Source organism: Pristiophorus japonicus, chromosome 14 (genome assembly GCF_044704955.1).
Source record: "Pristiophorus japonicus isolate sPriJap1 chromosome 14, sPriJap1.hap1, whole genome shotgun sequence".
Lineage (NCBI taxonomy): Eukaryota > Metazoa > Chordata > Chondrichthyes > Pristiophoridae > Pristiophorus > Pristiophorus japonicus.
The window spans coordinates 124900386-124913473 of NC_091990.1; the positions used below are offsets into that span (position 1 = coordinate 124900386).

A 13088-nucleotide genomic window follows, 5' to 3' on the forward strand; every position below is an offset into this window, starting at 1 on the left:
AATATACGACATCTACGGGTTCCCCTTTATCTATCCTTTCAGTTACATCCTCAAAAAACCCTTCCTTTCATAAAACCAGTTGACTCTGCCTAATCATGATATAATTTTCTAAGTGCTGTTGTCCTGCTGAAAGAGAGGGCTTGAGTTTGAGTTTGAGTGGCTGTCGAAAGGTAAGTTGAGATGTTCAGGACATGTGAATATACTGCATGTGGGGAGAGGTGGAGAAGAAACAAGGTGGAATGAGGATAGGGAAATGAGGAATGTAAAGCCAAGTGCGTGGAATGTGAAAAGCAGCAGCAGTGCTGGGAGGGGCGGGTGGTTGTCAAGTGTTGGGATGGAGAGGAGAATGCTGCGAGTGTGTGGTGTGAAGAGAGCAATGGAAGAGACGAGTGTGCTTGGAATGAGAAAGAAGGGTGCACCCTTGTGACTGTATGCTGAAAGATGTGATGGAGGGGAGGAAACTGCCAAGAATGGTGGACAGGGGCAAATGCAGATTTGAGAGAAGTAGAGATGACGAGCTGTACTCACCCTTGCTCTTGAGGACACAATGTCTTCCTACACCAAACCCAGGTCCCAGGGCATGATGGTGCTGGCACTGATCCAGTCAGCCACCTCTCTCCAAGCCTGTTGAGACGAGACCATGGGAATGCTCCTGGATGCTGGGGTACAGTACCTCCCTCCTTACCCTGATCATCGACACAAGGACCTCCAGGGAGGCATGAGAAAACCAAAGGGCAGTCCTCAGACTAATTTGTGGTGCATGATGCAGTTGAGTGAGCAGCGCATCAATTGTATCGAGCCAAGGTCTGGGAAATACAATTGTTTGTATGTCACGCTGATGACTCCCCTGCTTGCCCCACCCCATCACCCGCCTGATTTGTGCACAGAGATCTTGTGGCTGATATTCCTCATTCTTTCTCACGACAAATGTAATGAGAGTATAAAACAGTTTTGCTTCACACCGATGCTGCAGTTATGGTATAAATGTAACCAGATTCCAAAGTCCTTCACTGGCTTTACACCGGAGTGAAGTGGTGCGAGTCTTGCTCTATTTCACTTGGCAGTCAGTTTGGCCATTAACACCTGATTTACACGGCACAGGATTAGTTTTGGTGTGAAGCTGGAACCACTTCATACGAATACTAAACTTGTAGTGTAAAGACATTAGAGTAGACAGGCCGAGTTGAAAAGGTAACACCAGCAGATGTACTATGGGCTGAACGGCTTCTCATTGTGCTGTAACTTGATATTCTATGTACCAATGAATGGGCATTAAAGTTGGAGAAAGTGACGCGGCAGTGTCAATGGTCTAGGATATCGTATGGCTATTCTCTCCATTTGCATATATGGACATCATGTCGGACCACACTGGCTTTTTTTTTTTTAAAAAGGGGGTAGCAGCAGAGAGACCAAACAGGATACAACAAGGAAGTTACAGAGAAAGAGAAGCAAGCTCCAAGCCTGAAAAGAAAAAAAAGAGACTTGCATTTCTATAGCGTCTTTCACAACCTCAGTCACTGTTGTAATGTAGGGAACGTGGCAGCCAATTTGCGCACAGTAAACTCTCACAAGCAGCAATATGATAATGAATAGATCATCTGTTTTAGATGTTAGTTGAGGGATAAATATTGACCAACACACTTCCCTGCTCTTCTTCAAAACAGTGGCGTGGGAAATTTTGCGACCACCCGAGAGGGAAGACGGAACCTCAGTTGAACGTCTCATCTGAAAGGCGACACTTCAGTGCGTGCAGCACTCCCTCAGCACTGCACTGGGAATGTCAGCCTAGGTTTTGTGCCCAGGTCAATGGAGTGAGATTTGAACCCACAACCTGCTGGAGAGAGACGAGAGTGCTAGGCACTGAGCCACAGCAGACACCCATCAGATAAAGAATGGAAGAGCAAGTATGGAGAGAATTTCTATGTAGAGGCTGAACTACATGCCAAGAAAAAGGAAAGTTATCTAAGGCAGGTAATCTAACAATCTCGGTCAGTCATTAAATCTCCATATACAAATGAGTTTGCCCAGATGTACAAAAAATAGAGGTAATAGGATTTGGTTTAACAGAACAGACTTGGGGATCAGCATCAAACCATTAGTTACCTTCAGCTGCCAAACTAAATGGACAAAGCTTTGAAAAGATACCCATATTACTTCATGTAGCCGACTTATACATATTACTATTTTGTACTTTGGCCTCTGATACTTCACTTATGTGGAGAGACTAGAGAAGCTGGGATTGTTCTCTTTAGAGCAGAGAAGGAAAGGTTGAGCAGAGGTTCAAATGAATGAAGGGTTTTGATGGAATACACTTTCCACTTTCCACTGGCAGGAAGGTCAGTAACCAGAGGACACAGACTTCAGGTAATTGGCGAAAGAACCAGAAGGGGGACAAGGATTTAAAAAATAAATAAAATAGGCAGCGAGTTGTTCTGATCTGAAATGTACTTCCTAAAAAGGGTAGTGGAATCAGATTCAATAGTAACTTTCAAAAGAGAATTGGATCAATGCTCGAGAAGGAAAACATTTGTAGGGCTGTGGGGAAAGAGCAGCGGAGTGGGACTAATTGGATGAGCTATTTCGAAGAGCCAGCACAGGCACAGTGGACCGAATGGCCTCCTTCAATGCAGCAAGATTCTGGGATATGGTCACAGCATGAGTAGAGCAAGTTCTATCTTTTTCTGATGGCTTCCTACAAGTCTAGGAATAATGTAATGGAACACACACGATGGTCCATTTGGCTAGATGATGTCCTGTGGTTTTTCTCTGTCTGGATGATGACCTACTCGTTGGTATGTGGAGGATGAACAAGTGAGGAATAATTTGAGCTATGTTAAGTTGTTTTCTTTATTTATTAATGATTTCAAAGATACTGGTTTAACCGTAAGTGCTGATAATATCACAGGAACTGGCTGGGCTAGGTCACTGTGTTTGGGAATGTAAGGGAGTTGAAACAACATGTATAAGGAGACAAGATTCCTCAGATGATATGAATGGACGGTAAATTTTGCACAATGATGCTCTGTGACTCTTCTCAACCAGGTCCTCCAATAATTGTTCAGCATCACCTATCTAACTCAATAAAACCCCCCAAAAAAGAAGTTAATAAACTGTTTTTCATCATTCATCATAAGAAATCCATTATTAAGGAAGTGGAAACAGGGCACTTCAAAAATAATATTTGTAGGCAGAGTCAACATGGATTTATGAAAGGGAAATTGTGTTTGACAAATTTGTGTTTTGAGGATGTAACTAGCAGGGTAGATAAGGGGGGGGGGAAACCAGTGGATGTAGTATATTTGGATTTCTAAAAGGCATTTGATAAGGTGCCAAATTAAAAAGGTTGCTGTGCAAGATAAGGGCTCATGGGGTTGGAGGTATATTAGCATGGATATGATTGGTTAACAAACAGAAAAGAGAAGAGAAGAGATAAATGCGTCATTTTACGGATTGCAGGGAGTACCTGGTGATATCCCGCAAGAATCAGTGCTGGAGCCTCAGCCATCTACAATCTATATCAATGACTTCGATGAAGGGATTGAGTGCAATGCATCCAAGTTTACTGATGATTCAAAGCTAGGTGGGAAAGTAACATGTGAGGAGGACAAAGAGCCCGAGAAAGAATATAGACAGGTTAAGTGAGTGGGCAGTAAGGTAGCAGATGGAGTATAATGCGGGGAAATGTGAGGCTATTAACTTTGGTTCTGTTTCATAGAAAAACAGAATATTTTTTAAGTGGTGAGAAACTTTTAAATGTTGGTGTTGAGAGATTTGGGTGTCTGCATACTGGAAACACAGAAAACTAGCATGAAGGTACAGCAAGCAATAAGGAAGGCAAATGGCATGTTGGCCTTTATTGCAAGGGGTTGGAATAAGTAAGTCTTACTACAAATGTACAGGGCTTTGTTGAGACTGCACCTGGAGTACTCTGCAGTTTTGGTCTCCTTATTTGAGAAAGCACATGTATGCCTTAGAGGCGGTGCAACAAAAGTTCACTAGATTGATTCCTGGGATGAGAGTTGTCCTATGAGGAGAGATTGAGTAGATTGGGCCTATACGCTCTGGATTTTAGAATAACGAGAGGTGATCTAATTGAAACACAAGGGCTTGGAAATCCCGGCCTCCCTGGGTCCATACTGATGTCTACGGACCCGGGAAGGCATCGCAAAAGCCGTTTCAGCGCACAATGCGCATGCGCTGAAAACTGGCTTTTCCAAACACATATTGGGAGCGAGGACATTCGCAAGGGCAAGATTGCGGTATTTGCCCATATCTTGCCCAGCAAATGTCCTCAAAATTCTTGCGCCTGATAAAAGCAGACGTGTAGCCTGCTTTTACAGGCGTAAAAGTTTAAAAACATACAACATTAAATTTAAAAAAACATTATTTTTTTAAAAACCCTGCCCACTACGTTACATTTACTTTTAACCATAATTAAAAACATTTTAAAAACTCACTTTTTTCCCCCTTGAAGATATTTATTAACTAATTTTATTTATGTGAGGTGTGTTTTTTATTTATTTTTTATTACGTGCTTAGTGTGTTTGTTTTTTTTCTCATTAATAGCAATGAGAACTTGTCGATACGGAGTTCTCATTGCTATTAATGAGAAAGCTGTGGAATACTGTATCTGATTGGCTGCGCAGTCACACATGACTGCAACTTCTGCGTGGGAACCTCGAGGACGGGAGCGCCCTTCGCAGTGCGGGAAGAGAAGACCTCCCCAGTGGAATCCCATGCTCCTCCGGGACCACCAGGTACTTTCGTAGCAATGTTTCAGGTCGGAGGCAATTGCCCGCAGGAAGCCTCTGACCGCAATTTCAGCTCCAAGAGTCTGAGGGGGATTGACAGGGTAGATGCTGAGAGATCCTTTCCCCTGGCTGGAGAGTCTAGAACTAGGGGGCGTAGTGTCAGGATAAGGAATATTTAAGACTTAGATGAGGAGGAATTTCTTCACTCAGAGGTTTGTGAATCTTTGGAATGCTCTGCCCCAGAGGGCTGTGATGCTCAGTCATTTGGTATATTCAAGGCCGAGATAGATAGATTTTTGGACTCCAAGGGAATCAAGGGTAAGGAGATTGGGCGGGAAAGTGGAGTTGAGGTCGAAGATTAGCCACGATCTTATTGAATGGCGGAGCAGGCTCGAGGGGCCGAATGGCCTACTCCTAATTCTTATATTCTTATTAAATCTCGCCATCCAGCTCGAGGAGGCGGAGGTTTGGCAGGGTGGGACTTCTGCCACTGACCCCACCCCACCACAAATCCCAGGGGCTGGGTCACTTACACAGACAGGGCAGGGGTCAGTGGCTGTAGCATGAACAGAAACACCTATCTTGGGGAGGTGGCACCTTGCTACTTCAAGCCCAAGGCCTAGATGGGCCGAAGGAAAAAAGCTACATTTTTTTATTTTTGACGAGAGAGAAATGGGGCCACTAGAAACAGCAAGCCATCCTTCAGACATCAATTGCCATTCGCTTTTGGATTGAATGGCTCCAATTTATGTCTACAATGCAACTGAGGCTTACTCTCTCAGACATAGGTCCCACTGGACAGAATTCCCAGGGTAGCCAGGAATGCCTCCAGACACTCCCTTGATATACCCACCATTTCCGAAGCAGCAACTGGTCTGCACCCTAAATTACAACCCCCCCCCCCACCCCCATACCACATCACTGTCCCTGCCCCAACTGTGCTACCTGCACTGGAGGATGTATTCCCTCCGTTGGTTAAGCATTAATAATAGAGGAAATATGATGAGGAATTGTGAGATACGATTTAAACCTGTAAAATGCATGGACGTGATAATTCACGAGCAATAAAGTGATGTGAATTACAGTAAGCTCTGCAAATGAAGTATAAATCATATTGGAAGGCTCTTCATTGTATTTTCTGTTGAGCCAACTATGGCCAAGTATTAAAAAGAAAATGAGAAACGTTATACTGTATGTAGATATTAATGTTAAATAGCTTCTCAATTGAGCGCCAGATTGTGGAACTATTCTGGTCATGTCACTATGAAACCTCTTGCTGCAATCCATTCCCAACTCAATCTGTTCTCAGGACCCATATCAACTTCATAAAATACAAAAAAATGATGTTTAATGGAGGCAACATCACGGATTATAAAGTAAGCTAAAGACTAAAATAACCCATAATGAACATACGACTGTAGATATATTGAAGTTGCCCCTTTTAATAGCTCAGTTAGCACCTCTGGGGGGCGCTAACAGGGCACAATAGCCCAAAGGAGGGGGTGCTACTGCCTGCCAGGAAATTGCCCTGGAGGTTTTGGCAGTGGGGGGGGGGGGCGCTATCCTGGCAGTAACACGCCTTGCAATTAGCACCCCGGTCGGCACGCAACCGACGATGTCATCGCTGTGCGCACTGACCCCCTCGCCATCCTATGCCGACCCCTTCCCGCCCCATGGGGGAAATTGCCGTCGGCGCACCCCTTAAAGGGAAGACCTTTAGCTCCCCAGGCCTCCATCTTTATATGTCGGCTGACTCTTGGGTTGGAATGACAATGGCAGCCCTTGCGTCAACCAGACCATCATCGTGCAGCCTGGCACTCCATTATAGGTGCCGGGCCACTGGCCCGGTCAATCGCATCATGGGTGGCTCAGTGGCGGCCACCAAAGGGTCTGCAGAGTGCGTAGCGGCCCTCCCCTTTAATGGAAGGAGAGGGGCAGTGTAGCGTGACAGAGCATCCACATAGCGCTGGCTTGGAATCAACGTCACGCTACTGCCCCAGGAGCACCCCTCAAAAGAAGCAGAGCGCCAGAGACAGCACTCCACTTCCTTTGAGGGGTGTACAGCCCAATTCCGCATTGGGGCGGGACTTCTGGGCCGGGTACAGGATGTCCCAGCAGATTACCGCCCCCAATTGGGGTGAGGGACAAATTATAGCCCACTGCATCTTGTGGAAAGGAGTCTTTGGTGGCAATGCAAAATGGGCAGCATCGCATCATCTGCCCATTAGACACCCGGCACCCAACAGTCAGTTCCGTTGCCTTCAATGGATGCGAATATCAGGCAGGGCATACAACAGGAGGCCAATGTGATAGCGCCAGTGATGCACTGCCGCCCATTTCTATCTCATTAGCGCTTGGAACGGTGAAAAATGACACACTTGAAGAAATGGTGAGTGGGCAGTTCTGTATTTTGCTGGTGCATCGTGGTGGTGGAACAGCAAGCTGTTGGTCTAAGTATCAGGAAGTGTTTGTACCACTTTAACATTCCCCCCCATGGTGAATTCCTGATCACAGCCTTCCATTGGCAAGAGGCGTTGAGCAGAAGTCAGGCGTTTGCTCACAAATCACAAGGCGAGCCAGTTTGGGGTTGTTCCCATGCACCGTTGAGTGGCTGTTTACCAAATAACACGGGCAAAGGCCAGGAAACTGATTGGCCACCTCCCCTAATGGCTTGGTCATGAAGCCCGTGATGGAAGACCTAAAAATGTGGAGGAAGCTGTAAATATCTGGGGGGGGGGGGGGGGGGGGGGGGGGGGGGGGGAAGGAGAAAGCATTTTACAAATCATTGCAACACAGGTTAGCACAGCACAGCCATAAAACAAAAAGCAAACCAAGCACTAGGGTTTATGTCTAGAGGTACAGAATTGAAAAGTAGGGAAGTTATGCTAAACCTGTATCAAACCTTGGTTAGACCACACTTAAGAGTACTGGGTACAGTTCTAGTTGCCACATTATGAAAATATCCTTTGTTCTGGAGAGGGAGCAGAGAAGATTTACAAGAATGATACGAGAAATGCGAAGGTATACCTATCAGGAAAGGATGAACAGGCTGGGTCTCTTCTCTCTTGAAAAAATGGCCGAGGGGTGACCTAAGAGGTCTTTAAAATTATGAAGGGTTTTGATAGAGTGGAGAGAGAGAAAGTTTCCACCTGTGGGGAAGAGCATAACTAGGGCCCATTAATATAAAATAGTCACCAAGAAGTCCAATAGGGAATTCAGAAGGAACTTCTTTACCCAAAGAGTGAATGTGGAACTCACTATCACGGAGTGGTTGAAGCGAATAGTATAGATGCATTTAAGGGGAGGCTAGACAAGCATGAGGGAGAGGGGAAGAGAGATTATGCTGATAGGAGTAGATGAGGAAAGACGGGAAGAGGCTCAAATGGAGCATAAACACTGGCATGGACTGGTTGGGCTGAATGGCCTGTTTCTGTGCAGTATATCCTATGTAAAAACTGAAAAAATACAGGACAAGAGGTATACCAACAGCAGCACATGTTTTTGCAAGCAACATATCTACAATCTTAGGTCCTCAGCCAGTACTTCCAGTAAATAGTGAAATGCTTACGGAATGCCTATTTCAAACAGGTTGTTCTGAATCAGCTGCTTGCCCAGCATAATGATGCTCAGTTGAATGCACAGTTCCATCAAGCAGCCTCCTGGAGCGCACTGGACAAGAAACAGGACAAGCATCAGCAGTTTCTCTCTGTGACGTGGACCATATGATTTACAAGACCAATTTTAATTTGTATTTATATATATTTTTAAAATCAGATTACCTCTTCCATTCTCATGTGGCGAAAGATATAGATATATTTCCCAGGTCGACCTGTGAACCTAGAAACAAATAATATTTGGTAGAAAGCATACAATGTCAAATAAAAATAATTCGGTTGAAAAAAAAAGCCTCAAAATCAGGTGGTTACATTGGTTCACAGTTAGTAGTATTAAATGCTCATCACAAACCAGTTTTATCTCCACCAGTACCCCCAGTTGCCCTCTTCAATACTGTCTTATTAAAAGATTATTCATCACGGGATATGGACGCAGTTAGCAAGACCAGCATTTATTTCCCATCCCTAATTGCCCTTGAGAAGGAGCTGGTGAACCGCTGCAGCCCATGTGGTGAAGTTGCTCCCACAGTGCTGTTTGGGAGGGAGTTCCAGGAGTTTGCCTCAGCGACGATGAAGGAACGCGATATACAGATGCAGCACCCCGAATCTGGAACCCTCGGGATCGAGGCCGCTCCGGATTTTGCGTTTTGCCAGGTTTTGGAACATCTTTCTGACGTCAAGCATCCGGAAATACCCGAGCCCCCAGGTTTGGGTATTTCCGGATTTTGGAATGTCAGAAAGGGAGTGGGGGGGGGGGGGGGGGGGCGGGGTGCTTGTCAATGAATTGTTCGAGTGGGGCCTCGCTGCCGTGGAGATGTTCGTGTGGGCCCCGCCAAAGAGGACCTGATCGTTGCCGTGGAAGAGTTCCTTGTCTGGCCCAAGGTAGGTGGGCAGCCGAGGTGGGTGGGTTGGAGGGAGGGAGGGGGACCGGGCCGAGGTCGGGCCACGCGAAGTCGGGGCGGGCGAAGTCTGTTCGCCGAGGCGGGGGGAGCCGGATATCGGAACATTTTCCGATTTCCAGACGACCCCGCCACGGAACTTGCAGATGGTGGTGTTCCCATGCGCCTGCTGCCCTGGTCCTTCTAGGTGGTAGATCTCGTGGATTAGGGAGGTGCTGCCAAAGAAGCCTTGGTATGTTGCTGCAGTGCATCTTGTAGATATTACATATTGCAGCCACGGTGCGCCAGTGGTGGAGGGAGTGAACGTTTAAGGTCGTGGATGAGGTGCTGATCAAGCAGACTGTTTTGTCCTGCATGATATCTAGATTCTTGTGTTGTTGGAGCTGCACTCATCCAGGCAAGGGGAGAGTATTTCATCACACTCTTGACTTGTTCATTGTCAGTGGTGTAGAGGCTTTGGGGAGTCAGGTGGTGAGTCACTCACCGTAGATTACCTAGTCTCTGACCTGCTCTTGTAGCCACAGTATTTATGTGGCTGGTCCAGTTGTGTTTCTGATCAATGGTGACCTCCAGGATGTTGCTGGTGGGAGATTAGATGATGGTAATGCCATTGAATGTCAACGGAGGTGCTTAGATGCTCGCTTGTTGAAGATGGTCATTGCCTGGCACTTGTGTGGCGCAAATGTTACTTGCCACTCATCAGCTGAAGCCTGAATGTCATCCAGGTCTTGCTGCATGTGGGCATGGACTGCTTCATTACCTGAGGAATTGAGAATGGCACTGAACACTCTGCAATCATCAGCGAACATTCCTCTTCAAACCTTATGATGGAGGGAGGGAGGGAAGGTAATTGATGAAGTAGCTGAAGATGGGCTTAGAACACTGCTCTGAGGGCACACCTTCTCAGATTACACATTACTTTAAATCACAATTCCATCCCATCCTGACTATGTGACTATAATCGGGGTTTCATTATGTTTTTTGAATTTTTGCTAGTTTTCGCCAAACAACGTGGTATTTTGAGAGTCTTGTACCAAATCACTCACCTGCCTTTGAAAAATGCAACATAAAAGATGGGGGTGTAGGCATTCACAAACTTCAACAGAAAAGCCTTAAAAATTAATCTTTCTTCAAAACTTTTGTCCGTTTTTGGAATCTCTGTAGCAGGGACAAAACACAAATGGGATCATGGTTCGACAACCAAAAACAAACAGTCTCCAGTATCTGATTAACAGATGAGAATTACAATTACTGCAACTTCCCATGTGAACTATTCCAATGCTCTCCTGGCCGGGCTCCCATCTTCCACCCTCCATAAATTTCAGCTCATCCATAACCCTGCAGCCCATCTCCTAACTTGCACAAAGTCCCGTTCACCAATCACCCGTGTTCGGCAACCTACATTGGCTCCCGGTCCAGCAACGACGAACTTAAAATTCTCATCTTTGCTTTCAAATCCCTCCATGACCTCGCCCCAATCTTTCTCTGTAATCCCCTACAATCCTCATATCTCTACACTCCTCCAATTCTGGTCTCTTGCACATCCTTGATTTCCATCTCTCCACCATTAGTGGCCGTGACCATAAGCTCTAGAATTCCCTCCCTAAACATCTCCGCCTCTCTACTTCATTTTCCTCCTTTAAGATGCTCCTTAAAGCCTACCCCTCCCGACCTAATATCTCCTTATGTGACTCGGTATGGTAACGCTTTTGTTAAGCACTTTGGGATGCTTCACTATGTTAAAGGTGCTATATAAATGCAAGTTATTGTTGAAATTAAAAAGTAACAGGTTTATTTGAACCTGTATCCTTTCTACTGACCTATTTCAAAATGGCCCAGTACCATTAGAGACTACATGTCTATTCATAAAAGTATTGAGAGCATCTGACATATTCTCAAAGTGTCAAGAGTATTAAACGAGAGAGAGATGGAAACATTTTTACCAAGACCTGGAGCCTAAACTTTACAAGTACCTGGCAATGTGCAAACTTTCATCAAACAAGTAAACTTTGATTGACCTCTGGACCTAATTAAGCCATTTCCCTCTGAAGCGTCAGAGTAGGGGCCTTAAAGAGAAAGGCCAAGTTAGACCACTGCCACAATGGGGCATACCAGATTCGGAGCCTTAAATGAAAGGCCAAGTTAGGCCACATCCCCACTGAAGCACCCAAGTCGCAGCCTTAAAGGGAAAGGCCAGGGTTACAACTAAACATCACAACTGTCCCCTAATTCTGCCCTCTTAAGCATCTCTGATTATAATCACTCAACTATTGGTGGCCGTTCCTTCGGTTGCCTAGGCCCCAAACTCGGGAATTCTCTGCCTAAACCTCTCAGCCTCTCTTTCCTCCTTTAAGACACTCTTTAAAACCTACCTCTTTGACCAAGCTCTGCCCTAATTTCTCCTTGTGGCTCGGTGTCAAATTTTATGTCTTATAATATTCCTGTGAAGCACCTTGTGACGTTTTACTACATTAAAAGGCACTATATAAATACAAGTTGTTGTTATAAATCCTAGATGACCTGTGAGCAGTACAATGGGAGAGCTGCCAATGTTTGGAAATAAAAAAAAAAGGGAACACAATCATAGTGGACCCGCTATTCTTGGCACAGTCTTATTACCAAGTGCCAACATGGAGGGCAGGGGGCCGGGGAGTGAGAGGAGAGAGGAATAGAGTACAAGAGGTGTCAGGGAAATGACAGACTGTCAGGTTTTATATTAGACTTTGTATATATTTTTAAATCATAATAAGCCAAAGACAGAACAATTCTTAATTATCAAATTACTGTACATTTAATTAGAGACTGTCACAAAATGACAATGCTGTACATTAAATATAAACATTAAACTGATGAATGCATGAAAATAACTTGTTCAATAACAAATCATTTACCGTATCAAATGGATTGTTTGAAAATGAGTTTGTGGAAAGAAAACGATCTCCATACTTTAACAAAAGTTGTGTACCATAGTGATGAAGTAATGGACTAGTGTACTGACAGGAGTTTGCACTGACATTCAAATTTCAGCTAGTTTAACTATTGACAAGTAAATAACTTGCTAGTTCTGATGCAAGGTGATCGACCTGAAAAATGAACTCCTGTTTCTCTCTCCACAGATGCTGCCTGACTTGAATGTTTGCTATTTTTAATTACGGAGTGACTCCTGACAACAAACCAGAAGCTGTGCAGAAGCATTCTGCGCATTTCTGTCAGGCCTCAAATTTAAAAACTAACATTCACAACAGACAGAGGGCTGTGTAAATTCCAATTCTAGCGGGTTTTTCCCTTGTTGGAAATGGGGGGGGAAAATTGTGCTTGGAGGCTTCCTTCGAACGAACGCCTACAACCTGAAAAAAAATCTGGTGGTCCGGGAGGAACGTAGGATCCCGGTCAGAGGCCTAGATTCACTGCACAGCACACAGGGAGATGCCTTTCAGGTATGTACGTATATGCTGGAGTACGTGGGCCTGGACCACCAATCACTATGCAGCATTCTCATTGGTAAAAATGGGAGCTGTTTGTACGGGCTCCCATTACTATCAATAGGAAACCCCCTAAAACACCGAAACACAGCATAATAAATAAATAAAACACCTCACATATTTGAAATTAATTGCAATTAAATGTTTTAGAAAACAAATATTTTTGGGAATTTAAAAAAAAGTGCGCTTTAATAGTGTTAAAAATAAACGCACCTTAATGGACAGGGTTTTATAATATAAAAATGAGTTTAAATTTAATTTTTCTATGATTTAAAACTCTTACGCTGGTAAAAGTAAGCTATGTGCCTGCTTTCACCAGACGTAAAAGTTTGAAGGACATTC

At 44.7% G+C, this 13088-nt stretch overlaps 1 protein-coding gene across 1 annotated transcript in view; it reads right to left on the minus strand.

Moving 5' to 3' along the window:
* ano1a (anoctamin 1, calcium activated chloride channel a) overlaps positions 1–13088 on the minus strand; it is a 379673-nt gene that overhangs the window by 75284 nt on the left and 291301 nt on the right. Inside the window, exons 18-20 of the mRNA XM_070899592.1 lie at positions 10311–10422; positions 8531–8588; positions 8320–8420 (exon numbers count right to left, since the gene is read on the minus strand). Coding sequence (XP_070755693.1) covers positions 8320–8420; positions 8531–8588; positions 10311–10422 — 271 coding nt within the window. The remainder of the gene's footprint in view (positions 1–8319; positions 8421–8530; positions 8589–10310; positions 10423–13088) is intronic.